The following is a 17,328-nucleotide window of genomic DNA, read 5'->3' on the forward strand; positions in this document are numbered from 1 at the left end:
TTTTATCCCAGGCTTAGAATATGTGAACAGTTTTTCAAAGCTGGTGTAGTAGAAGGCACAGATTTGAAAAACAGGTATTAGCTCAAATCTTGGCTTTCATACTGCTAGACTTTTTTTTTTTTTAAGGAAAATAATATCCGTAGCATTGGTATTTATTAGGATTTAAATAAAAATATTTTGGTCGTTTGTCTATATTAGGAAATACTGGCCAAAAAAATTAATGAAAGAGAATGACTGTTCATTTGTGGTTGTTACTTACCAGTGTTCCTTGTTAGAAAGCTGCTTATTGGTAAGTTAGATGTGTTTTGTCACTATGTTTTTAAATTTGAAAGTCTATTGATGACTTTCATATTTCCTACTTCAAAATTTGAAATGTTCTCAATTTCCTGTGATCTTAGAGATCTGCAGTAAAAATTCTTGGTTGAGTTACTAAAATTAAAACAAATTGATAAGCATTATTTATAATATCCACAAGCTGGAAACAAACCAAATGTCCATGAGCGGGTGAATGGATAAAGAAAATGTTATCTATATCCATACAGTGGATCTGCTTTTTATCAATAATAAAGAGATAGAAGGAACACAAATTACTAATAGAAGCAATAATATGGATGAACCTGACTCATTCTAGCAACAAGTAATACTCATTTATGGGTAAATGAAGCAACTGGGAAGTAGGACCCCAGGCATCACATTAAGAAATGCAGTTCACATAAATGTTTACTTTTTTTAGTCAGTATGTACAAGTTTCCTCACCCATAGGCCCCCATTTCTTAGAAAACAAAGACCTTTTGGTTTAATTTTTCTTTTTAGCTTGTTTACTTTGTGAGGATCTCTGAAAATGCTCAACTATTGTAGATTTTCTGATTTTCCATTTTCAGTTTCCTATTCAGGTCTGAGCCCATTTACAGAAAGAAGGGACATGTCTCCCTTTAAAATTTCCTGGAGTCAATTTTTATTTTGTTTCCTATCATGTAGTGTTCATTTTGTCTACAATACTAAATGTTGACCAATCTAGCCCTGAAATAGTGTATTTCCTAAATAGGTTCTTGTTCTCTCAAGGCCAATTTTTTTTTTTTTTTTAACAGGCTGGGCTGTTTGAATCTGGTCTTGACTATCATGCTGCTTTTAACCTTTTTCCTCTATGATGAAATTAAGTAATTAGTAAGTAAGTTGGGATCCTGCAACAAATTTCTGTCAGTCTACCTGAGATTTAGAAAAATCTTTAAGCAAACTCCCAACTAAATTCTAGACCAGTCTTTAAATTCAGTTTCTATAGCTCTGACTTCCACTTCAGCAATTTAAAGAGGCGGTTGTTTAGTATAATTTTTCCTTTGCTGAGAAACCCCCAAGAAAGGTAGTTCATTTCAGAGGTATGGGTAAGGAGCAGATGGAATAGAAGGGTATTGTGGATAGTATAAAGAGACAATGATTCAGGGAGGGTAGGTTTCCAAAGGTTTGAGCAGGGGAGTAAAGAGAGACAATCTTAGTCATTTTATTTTGAGGCTTCAGAATACCAATTAGAGAAGTTGATTATTGAATGTTATTTTTGTCTCATAATTTTTCTATATTTATAATTCCTCTTAAAGTATTAATTTTGACATTTTAAAAGTTGGCTGTGGGCTTCCCTGGTGGCGCAGTGGTTGTGAGTCCGCCTGCTGATGCAGGGGACGCGGGTTCGTGCCCCGGTCTGGGAGGATCCCACATGCTGCGGAGCAGCTGGGCCTGTGAGCCGTGGCCGCTGGGCCTGTGCGTCTGGAGCCTGTGCTCCGCAACGGGAGAGGCCGCAACAGTGAGAGGCCCGCGTACCGCAAAAAAAAAAAAAAAAAAAGTTGGCCGTAAGTCCTGTTGTTATGTTGCAGTTGTCAAAGTCACCATTTTTGTAATTTACCAGTGTAAGTGCAAGAGTTGAGATTATATTGGAAGTTGATAAAAGACACAGAAGTTTTTCCTAGAAGAGGTATGGCCTTGGCAAATAAGAAAGAGATCACTAGAGTCAAGAAAACGGTGTTGGGGTAATTAAGTGGGAAGAGGCACATTGGGAACTGTCTGGGTAATGGAAGTGTTTTAAATCTTTTTTTAATATAAATTTTCAAATATTTATTTATTTTGCTGTGTCGGGTCTTAGTTGCGGCACACGGGATCTTTCGTTACGGCGTGCAGGCTTCTCTCTAGTTGTGGCGTGCAGTCTCAGTAGTTGCGGTGCGCAGGCTCAGCTGCCCCATGGCATGTGGGATCTTAGTTCCTCGACCAGGGATGGAACCCGCATCCGCTGCATTGGAAGGCAGATTCTTAACTGCTGGACCACCAGGGAAGTCCCTGGAAGTGTTTTAAATCTGAATGAGGGCTGTGTTTGTGGTTGTGAGGGTATTGGCATATGCCCAAACTCATTTAATTGTATGCTTAAGATCTGCTTGTTTTACTGGATGTAAATTATTCCTAGATAAAAATGACTTAAGAGTGCTTTAAATTTTTTTTCCATTGGGGCTTTTTTTTTTTTTTTTTTTTTGGCTGTCAGGTCTTCGTTGAGGCACATGGGATCTTTGTTGCCGTGCACAGGCTTCTCTCTAGTTGTGGCGCATGGGCTCCAGAGGGTGGGCTCCAGAGCATGTGGGCTTAGCTTCCCCAGGGCATGTGGGATCTTAGTACCCCAACCAGGGATCGAACCCGCATCCCCTGCATTGGAAGGCAGATTCTTAACCACTGGACCACCAGGGAAGTCCCCATTGAGGCATTTTATTTGCATGTTTGTATTACATCCCTAGAAAAAGAATCCCAGGATTTTCTCTCCTGTGTTTTTATCTTGCTTCTTCATGGTCCGTGATGCCATCTGAAGTTGTCAGCTCAGTGAAACCAAACTGATAGGACAGGAGCAGGTTTTTCTGCCATTTTTCTAGATCTTTGATTTGCACATCAAATCTAGGGACTGATCACTTCACACTTGTTTGACCTGCCTGTGAGGTTCACAACAGTTTTCCCAGCCCTGTGATCATTGATTTCAAATTTGCTAATGTAACCATGCTTCATTATCACAGAAACTGGATGATGACTTGGGAGCATGGCCTAATAAGAACCTGGCACTTGCCTCTCCTTTCAGCATTATTGATGCTCTTGAGAGCATCAGCTAGGACTTTCGTGTGCACCATTATATCAGCACAGAAAGATGGCAGAAAGAGTTTAAAATTTTTTTTAACAAATGTGTCCTTACAAACAGATTCTCAGGTTCCCTGATCAAGCAGAAGTTAGGAAGGTGCCACATAATAAACCCCATGGTTATTGACCTTGTAATGCTGTCATGAAAGTTTAAGTGACCCGAGGTGATGTTTGGCCCATCACTCAACTTTGCCTGAATTGGTCACTGATGTTACTCATCTTTAACCTTTAGTGCTTGGGGCCAGTTTGAATTGCATTGGAGGCTCTCAGGCCTGTGTCCATCCATTCCACACGGAGCACTCCCTTATTCAATGAATGGAAACAAGACAGTACAGGACAAAACAAAACATGTGAGACAAAATTTTGAGCAAGTAGATGAACAAAAGCAAAGCAAGTAGCTGAAGAATTATAAACTAATGGCAAAAATATTTATCAAATAGGACACTCCAAGCCAAAGCCAAAAGGCCTAATTGCCTTATACAAAAACCTACTTGGTACAAATCCTAGGGTAACAAAGTTAGCAATGTGAGCTCAAGCACTGATTGGAGCACCCGTCATTGTTGAGATTGACTCATCTGATAGGAAAATCAAAGAACAAACAAGTTGGACACAGGCAGCCCATTCAGTACACTTGTTTGTCTAAGGGCATCATTTGGAGTGATGCCAAATGAGGGTCTTAGGTTGACTGTCCCAAAGAACGAGAGACACCATTCAATATATAAACAGAAAACACAAAGCTGAAATTATTGATTACTTAAGGAAAAGTTATCCTGGTCTGATACTGCCTCCCCTGAGCAGAGCAGATTGCTAGTCTTATAGGGTTTTTAGGGAATTTCAGAGTCCAAAGATTCACAGACTTTCAAAGGCAGGAGTGAGTTAATGTCAACAAGTAAAAAGCAGTGTTACTCAGGTGAGGCAATTGCTGATTGGTTGGCGTTTTGCTGCGTGTTCACTGAAGTGAGTCTTTTTTTCTTTTTTTTTTTTTAAGTTAATGATAAACAATGACAAAGAAGGCATCAAAAAGTGACACAGCCCAGCTACCTAAAGGATAAAAGATGCAGGGAGATGAGTCTAATTTTATTTGTGTTAAAGTTAGTTGGTTTGCTCTTTGGGATGTTTAGGAAATTCTTGTCCCCAAAGTTACCATATTCCCTCTAGATGGGTTCAGAAACAAAAATTTATTTGAAGGCATCTTTCATGAAAATCCTAAGTTTATTTTTAAATATTTCTCAAATATTAATGTAGGTCCATGGGGTTGGCTAATGTGTGCATGGAACTGAATAGAATTATCACCTAAGTAATCCTGTTTTTTTTTCTTTGCCTCTCACTGTTGTGGCCTCTCTCGTCGTGGAGCACAGGCTCTGGATGCGCAGGCTCAGCAGCCATGGCTCACGGGCCCAGCCGCTCTGCGGCATGTGGGATCTTCCCGGACCAGGGCACGAACCCGTGTCCCCTGCATTGGCAGGCGGACTCTCAACCACTGCGCCATCAGAGAAGCCCTATAATTTTTTTTTTTTTTTTGACATTGGGCTCTTTAATCAATTTGAAACTTAGGGTTTTTTTTGTTTTTTGTGGTTTTTTTTGCAGTACGCGGGCCTCTCACTGTTGTGGCCTCTCCCGTCGTGGAGCACAGGCTCTGGATGCGCAGGCTCAGTAGTTGTGGCTCACAGGCCCAGCCGCTCCACGGCATGTGGGATCTTCCCGGACCTGGGCACGAGCCCGTGTCCCCTGCATCAGCAGGCGGACTCTCAACCACTGCGCCACCAGGGAAGCCCAGTAATCCTATTTTTAAATGATTTTTTACATTAAAAGAAATAAACCTGACTGGAGTTATATGTTTACAAAGAAAGATTTATTTGTCCCAAATTAAATGCAGACTACCATGTGGAATATTCTTAAAGCTGAAAGGTGATTCAACTTTTATTTCATATCCTTTTTCCTAAAATCATATCTGGTAAGAACCATGCAGTTCACAAAGTTATGGAGACAGTGTTCTGGAACTGGAAAAAAGTCTATGGAAATAATGAGTTCAGTAAGTTTAGAAATGTAGGAACTAGTAAGTGAGAAAGTCAGCAGCCGAATTCTTTGGTGGTTTTTATATTTGCTTCCCTGACCCCCCCACCCCCCCATTAAGGAATGGAGAAAACACAGGAAATAATCCATGTATTTAAAGGTGGGAATGAAGGAGAAATTTTTGAAAAGAAGTCCTTGGAATTAGACATGGCGTCCTGAGAAGAAATAAAGAGATGGCATATAGAGATAGGTAAAACAAATGCTATCTTCTAAGAGTGTGGACTGGAAGGAAAGAACGTATAAAGAGATTTAACACAAAGAAATATTATGCCAAAGTGAGTCCATTCTTAACTGACTGACTTTCAGAAATAAAGGGCTATCAATAATAGGCTGGTTTGCAGAAGCATATTCACTGAAGCAAATGGTTTTTGGTTGGTTAAATGTGTTTAAACCAGTCCTGGTATTGTGTTACTATGACTAAAGAACTGTCATTTCTTGATTAAGAAGGTTTAAAACCTATTCTGGTGGCTACTTTTGTACCATGGCCACTGGCCAATTATTTTTCTCTAGGAATGTGGGAGCTTTGTGTTCTCATGTTGTTCCCCACCCTGAAACTTTCGGGATCTCTCTTTCTTTCTCCTTAGTGTACTGAAATTTTCTAATGATGAGCCTTGGTATGGATTGTTGCTTTTCAGTTTTATTTTGTTTTGATTTCCACCATTTCAGCATACTGAACACTCAGTAGACTTTTTCAGTCTGGGCTTTCGTGTTCTTGAGATCTTCTGATTCCTGACCATTTCAGTTTCCTTGTGCCACCCCATCTGTCCCTCAACCCCACACCCCACACCCACTTCAGGAATATATATTTGGTCTGCTTTCTCTGCTAACTCACTTACCGTTTATGTATCTCAGACCAGCAAGTTTTTTCTATAAATGCCACATAGTAAATATTTTAGGCTTTGTGAACCAGACAGCCTCTGTTATAATGACTTAGCTCTGCCATTACAAGATAGCAGCCATTGACAATACACAAATGAATGGGTGTGGCTGTATTTCAGTAAAACTTTATGTACAAAAACAGGTAGTCAGTTGGATTTGTCTGCAGACCCCTCCCCTATCGTGTTCATCTTTACCAGAATGTTAGCTCAGTTGAGGTCAGGAATTTTTTTGTTGTTCATTGGGTATATCCTTGTACTTAGTAGGCACTCAACTACTTGTGATTCAGGGTTGCAGATGGTTCAGTAAAGGGGGATAACATGTCTATTATTGCCATCTTATAGCTAACAGAATGCCCCTTAATGTTGTTTTTCAGCCTTCCTCCCTTTTTTTCTTGATGGAGTAAATATTTTATTGTAATTGAATTTAGGATAGGGCTAAAAGTCACGTCTATAATTCTGCAGTTTCTTTCCTCCTCTGATGTTTTGTAAAGGGCACCACCAGCAGCATCCTTTAGTAAGTCTGTTTATGAAATGCTCCATATTAATATGGTATAGTAGTCATTTTAAATAAATGCTTGAATGTCTTGTTTATATAAGAAGGACATGAATACAAAGATAGTACTTAAGAATTCTTTTTGTTTTTTTTTTCTTTAATAAGGTACTAGATTTTACAAATTTGCACCATGCGTGAGTATAAGCTAGTCGTTCTTGGCTCTGGAGGAGTTGGAAAATCTGCTCTGGTAAGACATTCTCACTGTACCCAAGCTATTTACTCCAAGACGTGTTCTTTTTCTGTTGAGTTTTAGGTTTTGCTTATTTGTCTTTATTTATTTGTTAAGGTGAAATCTCGTAATGATTTTAGAAGTAATATAATATTTTTCTTGTAATTTAGTCAACTTTTAGTTGTATCTGGGTAGATCATATTCTCTCTGAAACATGGGTTCCAGACTAGAATACAGTTTGGACTAAGCACAGAAGGGAAAGAACACATAAAGAGATTTAACACAAAGAAGTATTATGCCAAAGTGAGTCCGTTCTTTAACTGACTGACTTTCAGCGCATATAAATGGGTGTCTGCATTTCAGAGCCAGACAGGAATAAATTTTGGTCCATCTCATTGTGAGTTGGCTTACAATACAAATTTTGTTAAAAAATTAAATACACCTTATATAAAAAACTTTTTCAAAGATTACCTTTGACTGTCCCACCATGTTTTCTGTATCAAGAAATAGTAAAGCAAGAAAGAAGACACAACTTGACAGTGGTGGGTGGGGAAGGAGAGAAACTTAGGGGAAATAACTTGATGCACAGTTCAGAGTTTAGCAAAGCCCCACAGTAAGATAGGTTGACCATCTTACTTTGCCACTTAAACACCTAGCACAGAATTTGACATGCTTGGATCAAACTGAGAAGTGTGTACAATGGAGCATGAACTGCTTTTTCATTTGTAAATATATCCAAAGTAATGGGGAGGTGTTGTGAGTGTGCACATATGTGTGTACACAAGATAATTAGCCACTTTCTAACTAAAATTCAAATTTAAGCCCTTAGGACTGAAACAGGAGCCATTTAATGATTTTTCAATATATGATCTCTAAATTTAGACTTAACCAATAAGGAGCTTGGTGGTTATTAACTTTTTTTAAAAAAGCTTTCTAAAGTAATTTTCCCACCACATGCGTATGTTCAAATATAGTTGCGGTTATGTTTTTTTAATCAATGGTATAACTAGCTATATGAAGTCAATACTTTAAAATGTGCAGAATTGAATATGTTCTTTTGGGGGGAGTATAATGGTATGTTAATTTTTTTCAGACTGTACAATTTGTTCAAGGAATTTTTGTTGAAAAATATGATCCTACGATAGAAGATTCTTATAGAAAGGTATGTTAACTTTAGAAGGCCTTTTGCTTTTGACTTTACTATAAATATAAATTCTTGTTTTAGCTTAATAATTATTAAATGTTGTTTACAAAGTAGGACGAAGAAGCAGAGTTAATTTATAAAATTAGCGGGGAAAGATCACACCTGATTATTTCCTGGCATTGTGTGTTTACCAGCTTGAGAATCTCAAACAGTCACTCTTGTTCTCTGTCTTATCTCTCTCTCTCAAAGAATTTTAAGTTTATACTGACCACAAAATTGTAATTTGACACACTAACCTTAGAGCTGGGCCATGCATTTCAAGTGGTAGCTCCATGTTTCTCTCCCCTTTCTGCCCCCCAAAGACTGAATACTCTCAGGCTCCCTTCTTTTTAATATAAAGATATAAGTACAAAAGTCTCCCTAACCTTCCTACTTACAACTCCTTGAGAAAGTTCCACTGCTCATAATAGTAGAAAGGTTTATTTCTGTCCATATGTTCACTTGTACAACATGTGACAATAAAACTATAAATGCGCAGAGATTTTTTATTTAGCAGGGAGAGAGTTATCCCCCCACCTTGATATAGTGGCCAGCCTGGCCCCTGCTGCTGTGCAGACATTGTGTTTCTGTTCCTCCCTCTGTGTCCACAGTCTACCAAAACAAACTGGAAACCCCTTTCTGCACCCCAGCAGTGAGGCAATATTACTCTTCTTTCCACGTATATAACTTTGTTCCCTAGGAAATGTTAGGTAAAAAGGGTAGCAGGGATATATAATTTATTTGATAGCTCTCCTCTGCTTCCTTGCTCCCAGAAATTTTGTTGTTCCAATATGGTGAAGGGGATGTGGTTATCTAGAGAAATGAAGATATATCTAAAGTATGGGAGAATTGAGATGGACAGTTACTTCTGGTATTATTGGAACTATTACTGGTTTTAAAATAATTTTTTGAGCTATTTTGAAATCGTTTCCTCTCCAGGTTTAAGTGCTGAGTGATTCATATTGAGGTTGGATCTTGTGTATCTTGTATCAATAGATATCCTTGTGTTAAATTCAGAACACATGGTTTTTGCACCTAATGCAATTTGGGGGTCAGTAGACCTGTTTTCTAGCTATTTTTTTCTCCTGTTTTGTTAAAGTGAGTATTGCTTGAAATTAGTTGTGAAGTTGCTATAATCTGTGTCTCTGTTTTAAATATCATATTAGCTGTTGGGTATATTAAAGTAGTCTTGTATACGTTTAAAAAAATGAATATCTATTTTAATTTTTCCCCAAGCAAGTTGAAGTAGATGCACAACAGTGTATGCTTGAAATCTTGGATACTGCAGGAACGGTATGTAAAACAGAGTACCAAAGTATATGCACAGCTTGTGCAGTATTGACCTTTAGATGCTAGTATTCTGTAGACAAACATTAGTTAAGCTTATTTAAAAGTACTGCTTGCATTAAATCTTAAAGCTGTTTTCCTTATCCTCTTGAATTCTTTTCTTGTGTGTGTGCTTTGCCATTGCAGTGGGTCATTTATTGAAGAAATAAGTAGAAATTTTGTATGAAAGTTTTCATAGTCCCACTAGTACTTTTAAAACAAGTTAAACTGTATTACCATTTATTAAATAATGTGGAAAATAATATTAGAGTGTACATTTATTCCTCAGTGGCTGTATGAAGTATTTTGAATGCTATCTTTCCTCCTTCAATATATTTACAGACCAACTAGATTTGTTGGTATCTGAAGGTGAAGGGAAAATTTATTCTGGATATGTGGTATTCATTCAACTAATGTTTGAGTACCTGATATGTGCTGTGTATTGTATTCTTACACTCAAAGGCTTACAGTTTAGTGAAGGAGGAAAAGTGTGGGAAAATGGCAAGATACAGGTAACGTGCTGGTGGCCCCCATAGAACTAGAGCATTGTGAGCTAGCTGTGGGTAACGTGGTGATTTGATTTGGGTGCCTTACACATTATGATATATTAAAAAGCTGCCTTTAGCATTTGGACACAGGACATTTCTGTTCCACTTGAGTATATTTACTGCACATAAATCTGCTCTGGTGTATTATTTTTAAGTAAAACACTTATTTCTTGAAATACTGATTTTTTCAAATAGCCACAGGCTGTAATTTTAAGAGATGTTACATAACACTACTGCATTCTTCTTTGAGCTCTAATTATCAACTTCGAAAATTGTCAAATTATCTGTCAAAACATTTTTTTAACATTTTTTTTAATGATTCTTTCTTTCTACTGTAGGAACAATTTACAGCAATGAGGGATTTGTACATGAAAAACGGACAAGGCTTTGCATTAGTTTATTCCATCACAGCACAGTCCACATTTAATGATTTACAAGATCTGAGAGAACAGATTCTTCGAGTTAAAGACACTGATGATGTAAGCTGGCTTCGTAATAAATAAATATATTTTGTTTCAAACCCTTATTATAGTGATATCCAACTTAAAGGTTTGAATTTAAATCCAGTTTAAAGTTAATGTATTTGGGGGGCTTCGTTTGTTTTTCAAAAGCTTTTCCTTGATGGGGAAAAACATATCTTTAACACTATATATAATGTAAAAAGTGAGAAATACCCTCCTCTCCCCTGTGTAAAATAAACTTTATACCCTTCCTGTTTTAAAATCATGCATTTGGTGAAGAAGGAGAAGTGTTGGTGGCAAATATTACTAATAGACCATATGATGTTCTGGCCACATTTCTGGCAGATTTAAGAGCCTTTTTAACATGAATCAAAACAACATATGAACAGATCTCAAGCAACTATGACAGAAGGAGCATAATGATAATAATAATTTTTAAAGAAAGGCAACAGATACATTCGATTCTAATGTAAATTTACATGCCCCTTCAGAGTACACCATAATGGAGTTTAATCCCTTTAGGAAACTTCAAATGGATTATTTTAATTCTTCACACTATATATAAATTCATCTTGCATCGAATTGATCTTGTATCAGAATCACCTGTAAAGCTGGTTAGATTGCCAGGCCCCACTCTCAGAGTTTCTGATTCAGTAGGTCTGGGATAGGGCTTAAGAATTTGTATTTCTAACAGATTTCCAAATGGTGTTGATGCTGCTGGTCTGGGCACTTCACTTTTAAGAACCACTGTACTATGTATAGTTTAATTATAGCAAATATTTCGAGAGCTTGAGGGCACCTATGGGAAATGCTGCCATTTCCTGGACTTCTAAAGCAGGAGAACTTTGGGGGACCCTGACATACTTACAGCAACCTCGGTAAAGCTGTTTGTTTACCAGTGTCTCTGGTAACTACTATGGTTTTCTGTCAGTTGCATGAAACAGGTATTTATTAATATAATACTATATATCTGTTCCTTAAAAAGCCAAAATTCTTAAATTTTTTTTTTAATTTTTTTTTATTTTTATTTTTGGCTGTGTTGGGTCTTCGTTTCTGTGCGAGGGCTTTCTCTACTTGCGGCGAGCTGGGGCCACTCTTCATCGCGGTGCGTGGGCCTTTCACTGTCGCGGCCTCTCTTGTTGCGGGGCACAGGCTCCAGACACGCAGGCTCAGTAGTTGTGTAAAAAGCCAAAATTCTTGATTTTCTAGTTTGGATTTTTTCCGAAACTTCTTTAGAAAGACAATCTCTAAATGATTAATAGGAGTTTTGCAGCATAAGTAGTATTTTTCCCTGTAGTGTCCTTCTAAAATTACAAACATCACATGTATCCAAACACGTGATTAATATGGTCTAGATTTTTAGTAAATTAAGATGATTTTACTTTTTGGCTTTTTAATATACACTGTATGACAAGCTAAAAGTTCTGCTTTGGGGGCTTTCCAGATTTCTCCTTTTTGTGTTATGAAATTGGGAATGAGTATTTAATAAATACATGTTAGAAAACCAGAAAATTTTAAATTGATTTATGTCCCTTGGAGAAACATTTTAAAATTTTGGAATATATTGGCTTTTTATGGTATACCCTTTTGCACTTCCTTTTAAAAAGGTTTTGTGTTTTGCTTACTATAATTAGTTAAAAGTCCACTGTGAGGGACTTCCCTGGTGGTCCATCAGTTAAGACTCTGAGCTTCCACTGCAGGGGGCACGGGTTCAATCCCTGGTTGGGGAACTAAGATCCCGCGTGCTATGCGGTATGGCCGAAATAAAATAAAAGTCCATTGTGTTATAATTTTAAGGGTTTTTCACCCTCTTTTATAAGTAGATCATAGCTTGTTTTCTAAAAAAATTTCATGTGAAAAGTTCTTAAATTAACATTGTCAAGGCTTTCATATTTAACTGTAAATTTTATTACACGTTATTAACTTAGCATTTTTTCTGGCATAGTATAAAAAGTAATCCTTAGAAATATTTTAATTTGAATTTTGATTTGAATTTATATTGCATATTTGTTTACTTGTTTTTACCCTTTTTAGGTTCCAATGATTCTGGTTGGTAATAAGTGTGACTTGGAAGATGAAAGAGTTGTAGGAAAGGAACAAGGTCAAAATTTAGCAAGACAATGGAACAACTGTGCATTCTTAGAATCCTCTGCAAAATCAAAAATAAATGTTAATGAGGTATGGTGAAATAGAACTCATGATTTGGAATTTAGCATTCAAAATTAATGGAAAATAATGAGTCTATATTAACACAACCCCAGGTTAATTTGTACTCAGGGTGCTTTGTTGATCATATAGGCAGAAGTCTTGTGTTAAGTAAATGCATGTTAATAAGCAATAATGCTCTTTGAGCCTCTTTATTAAATACTGGTACAGTGGAATTTACCATAAAATGAAGGAAAACTGGACAGAAAATAATAGGGGTGGGGAAGACAGATTAAGTCTTCAGGTATATGAAGGCAAGGACAAATTCAAAAAGGCATGAACGGTTGTTGCCTTGAAGGGACTTAAAATAATGTTGTAGGATAAGGATACATAGAGTTGAAGAAGAGTACATAATTGTTCTCTTTGGATGGTGGTAAATGTTCTGTCTGAACTAAGATCCCTGCAGCTCCTTCAACTCCGTATTTATTTTAAGGAGAACGATTTTTAGCCCTCCCAAAAAATAAACAGAAAAGAACTTGGCGATTATAAGAATACCTGGCTTTACTCTCATTCCTTAACTGAACAGAATATTTGCTTTCTGGGGAAAAGTTCATGGAAAGTTCAATTTTTTCATTTTACTCTTTCACTTTTAGTTCTTTGGGGGCTTTTTTTCCCTGTAAATTTTTTTAAAAATTTAATGTGTTTGCAGATCTTTTATGACCTAGTGCGGCAAATTAACAGAAAAACTCCAGTGCCTGGGAAGGCCCGCAAAAAGTCGTCATGTCAGCTGCTTTAATATACTAAATGCATTGTAGCTCTGAGCCAGGTATGTTGATTTATCTTTTCCTCTGTTTTGTTTGTTTGTTTCCTCTAATTTTTAACCTCAACTTTATTAAGGGTTAAGAAAGTAAATATAGGATTTTTTTTCCTAAAAGAGAAATGGTTACTTCCCTTTTAAGATACGAGTTAATATGATATCCTAGTAATTAAAGTAATTATTTCATTTATATATCATCATCAGAAGTAAGGTATTCCACATAAGTGAGAATTCTAGATGAGTTTATCCAGTATATACTCATGCCTCAGTGGGTCACTGGTTTGTGTTGACAATACAGTGGTGATGAAAACCAGTCTTCTCTGCTTTCTTCTTTGTTGCCTTAAGCTAACTAAGGTCTAGTTGGAGAATTAGACAAACAATTGCAAAATATGATAAATGCTATTGCAGAATAAGTCCAGCATGGTACTGATAATAAAAAACCCCTTATATATTATGTGCCAGGCAGTCTTAAGTACTGCCTATATATGTTAATTGCACTCTCACAACAATCCTGTGAGGCAGAATTATTATAATTCCCATATTACAGATGAGTGAACTGAGGCACAGAAAGATTGTTACTTGTTCAAGCCCTGCAATTAGTGAATAGCCTAGTCAGAATTGAATCTAGTGATCTGAGTACATCGCTCAGAATTTGAACTGTGATCTGTCTCCCAAGTCCATAATTAGTCACTATTACGGGTGCTATTGGAGCATTTAACTGGGGCACCAGACCAGTCAGATGTGAACTGTGGATTCAGGGAAAGTCTGTCAGAGTGAGATACATCTAAGTCGAAATCTGATGGATAAGTAGAAATTGTGTAGGGGATGAAGAGTTCCCAGGAAGAGAGAACCACAAATACAACCCTGAGATGAGACAGCAAAGGAAAACTGAGCATACAACACTGTAACATAGTTTTTGAAAACAGTCATATTAAATGAGTTAATACTTGTAAAGCAGTTAGTTCAGTGTCTGGCACATGGTGAACCCTTACCTATTAGCTGTTGTTTGCCAGGTATTGTTAAACCATATCTTACTGTACTCTTATCCTTGGGAACTTTGAATGTTTGTAGCTCTGCTGCTTCCTGTGTTAAATGGCCCTATACTACCATAGAACTCTGATTCTGTATCTCTCTAGAGTTTTTGTCCCTACTCTCCATTTAAGGCTTTCTGTTTAGAGATACAACCTCTCATGTTCTATATCCTCTCATTTCCAACCACATGCCCATTCTTAGCAGCACACATGTGCCTGAGCTCACACACTCCCATCTGTCCTTTCCAATTTGCTACATTCAACCTGCTAAGATTTAGGAAACTTAGAAAACTCATTCAGACTCCAAACGAGGGCTTAAAGTTCAAAGCATTTGTGGAAATTATTTCATCAGCTACATCTATATTAACAACGTTTCTGAAGCTTGCAACAAATCTGATTCCCAGAAAACCAGTTAAAAAAAAAAAAAGAAACATTTTTTTAGCCCAGGCATGTGTGCAGAAAATCATCCAAAGTTAAATAAATAAATGACAGACCCGTGAGTTCTGATTTTACCTTCTTTACATCACTCAAATTTTTTTAAGTTTAATTTGGTATGATTTTAGTGTAATAACAGCCTTTTCTGACATCTATCTTAGAGTTGGTAGAATCTGTTTATGTAGAATTAAAAAGTATATAGCTGTCAACTGTAGAGAGCCTTCGTGAAATAAATTCTATCTTGTTCACTTCTCTGCACCAGCTTTTTAGCCACTCTTATTGGAAGAGTAGGGAAGAAAAGTCTTGATTTTCTAATACTAGAAAGCCTGGTTAGATGTGCATTCTGTATTCCTCATGTAATTCTAGGGTTGTAAACACTTATAGATCAGCCATTTTGTTAATATTGGTGTCTGTTTTATAATCCTAATTCTAGTAAAGGTGACCTAATGTACAATTTTAATGTGGTGGTTTTTTTTTTTTCCTTGCTTTTAATCTTTGGAAGGTAATACAAAGAAATTTGCATTAAGGTACACTCAACTTACATTTGACTGACTTTCAAGATGAAGTCATTCCAAAAAAGATGAAAATGTCTACCTATGCTTTGCCATGAATCGTGGTACCTGGTCATAATGTAATGACGAGGATAAGAACCTGTATTATATTTATTTCTGACACTTTAGCACTGTTGTCTTAATATGTCCTTTGGATCTTTAGTGTGCTGTTTACACCCCATGTTTTCAATTAATTTAATTTTCTCATTTTGACAGGTCTGAAGAACTGTTGCCCAATTCAACAGTGCCAGCATTCCAACTTTGTTAAACCTACCAACATCTTAAATGGACTTTCTGTGGTGGTACCCTTTAAGAGGCGGATGAAAGCTACTACATCAGTTTGCACATTCTAATCACTTTCCAGTATCACAAGAGAGATTTTTACTTATATAATAGTCCTAGAGTATGCAGCTGGTAAAACCAGAGGCTACAATCCAGTATTACTGCTAAGAGACATTTTTCATCCACCAATGTTGTACATGTATGAAAATGGTGTACTGTATACTTTAACACGCCCTATACTTTGTATTGGAGAGTACAATAATGTAAATCCTAAAAGCACCACTATTTTAGCATAATAAAAGAAAGTCCAAAGAGCTCCTATATAGACTACTCCAGATAACTTCGCTTCTTTGATACTTGTAGCTTATTGTAATTTTTTTTAAGAAATTCAAGGTCATTATCATTGTATTGTACAAATAAGCGCTTTGATTAACACAGCTATATAGTTTTTTTAATTTTTAAAAACCTGTGGAGACAGTGATCTTGTCTTTAAAATATGATAGTCCTTTCAGTATGTCTTAGATTAAAGACGTTGCCTTTAATATCTGTTGGGAAGGAAATGTCCAGACTTTTCAAATCTTTTATTATATGTTTCCTTTTTTGTTTACATAGGGAACAATGTTTATAGTTGTGTGTACAGTGGGGGTCTACAACAAGAAGTGTATATTTTCAAACAATTTTTTAATGATTTAACAATTTTTGTAAATCATTTTCAGGCTTCTGCAGCTGTAGATTCTCACTGTGAATCCCCTGCTTGCTCATGCATAAGTGTATTTGCAATACCAAATATACAGGTTTAGTATTTTTGCCTGTTAGTGATTGTTTCACATGTGTAACGTTTTGGTTGAGATGTTAAATGGTGGACGAGTACTGTGGATGTGAATGTGGGAAGTAATTTTAATCATGTGTAATTGGTCACAAGGCCTAATTTGCAGTAACTATTGCTGTTTTATTTAACAATGCCTTGTTGCTTTGTATGCATTAACGTTTGGGTGTAAAGATTGTGTGTCTATCCAACAGGGAGCCACAGTATTTAAATTGACCAACCTAATGTTACAACTACTTTTGAGGTGGCCAAATGTAAACTAAAAGCCTTAATTAAAGTGGTGCAATTTTGTATAACTTAGCATCAGTAGTTCAATAAATTTGGATTGCCATGCAAGGGCTTGCATTATAATTACTTGCCACTTGAATGTGTTTTGTGTAATGTTTAACAGTGCTAGTAAATAAATATGGGTTTAACTTCTTTTTAAATGGAATGGGTGCATTTTGCATAGCGTGGTTTCATAATTTAACATTTGGGCAGACTCATTAATTACAGAAATGATGAGAGAAAGAAGTCAGATATTGTTCTTAGTATTGTTTGAATATCCACATAACCATCTTTTGAATTTTTCCTTTGGAAAGAATTTTGTAAATCAAGCAATATTACTTATGAACGTATGCTTTCTGGGCAGTGTTCAGTAGCTCTTTGAGGTATAGGAGGAAGAATTGAAAATACTTTGGCAGGTGTTACACTTAGATTATTTTTAAAACAATAGGGCGCAGTTGTACTTGTGGTCATAAAAATCTTTCAATGAAGTGGACTCAAGTACTATTTTCTTTTTATATAATGAGTGTTTGTCTTAGATGTGCTGTAATTCAGTTCTTTTTTGAAATCTGTAAATGAATCTTAACTCAAACTTTATCAAAATATTTTCCAGCCACTGAGCATTAGCAGTTA

At 36.4% G+C, this 17,328-nt stretch overlaps 1 protein-coding gene and 1 pseudogene across 2 annotated transcripts in view; one reads left to right on the forward strand and one right to left on the reverse strand.

The window, feature by feature from the left end:
- RAP1B (RAP1B, member of RAS oncogene family) overlaps positions 1-16,864 on the forward strand; it is a 46,653-nt gene extending 29,789 nt beyond the window's left edge. For both annotated transcript variants that reach the window (XM_012537465.3, XM_033409598.2), the window contains 7 exons: positions 6,763-6,844; positions 7,920-7,988; positions 9,246-9,302; positions 10,222-10,362; positions 12,379-12,522; positions 13,199-13,315; positions 15,540-16,864. In XM_012537465.3, coding sequence (XP_012392919.1) covers positions 6,788-6,844; positions 7,920-7,988; positions 9,246-9,302; positions 10,222-10,362; positions 12,379-12,522; positions 13,199-13,285 — 555 coding nt within the window. In that variant the 5' untranslated portion in view covers positions 6,763-6,787 and the 3' untranslated portion in view covers positions 13,286-13,315; positions 15,540-16,864. The remainder of the gene's footprint in view (positions 1-6,762; positions 6,845-7,919; positions 7,989-9,245; positions 9,303-10,221; positions 10,363-12,378; positions 12,523-13,198; positions 13,316-15,539) is intronic.
- Positions 2,762-3,146, reverse strand: LOC101285228 (40S ribosomal protein S15a-like; annotated as a pseudogene).
- Positions 16,865-17,328: the final 464 nt, after the last annotated feature.

Source organism: Orcinus orca, chromosome 11, assembly GCF_937001465.1.
Source record: "Orcinus orca chromosome 11, mOrcOrc1.1, whole genome shotgun sequence".
Classification (NCBI taxonomy): domain Eukaryota; kingdom Metazoa; phylum Chordata; class Mammalia; order Artiodactyla; family Delphinidae; genus Orcinus; species Orcinus orca.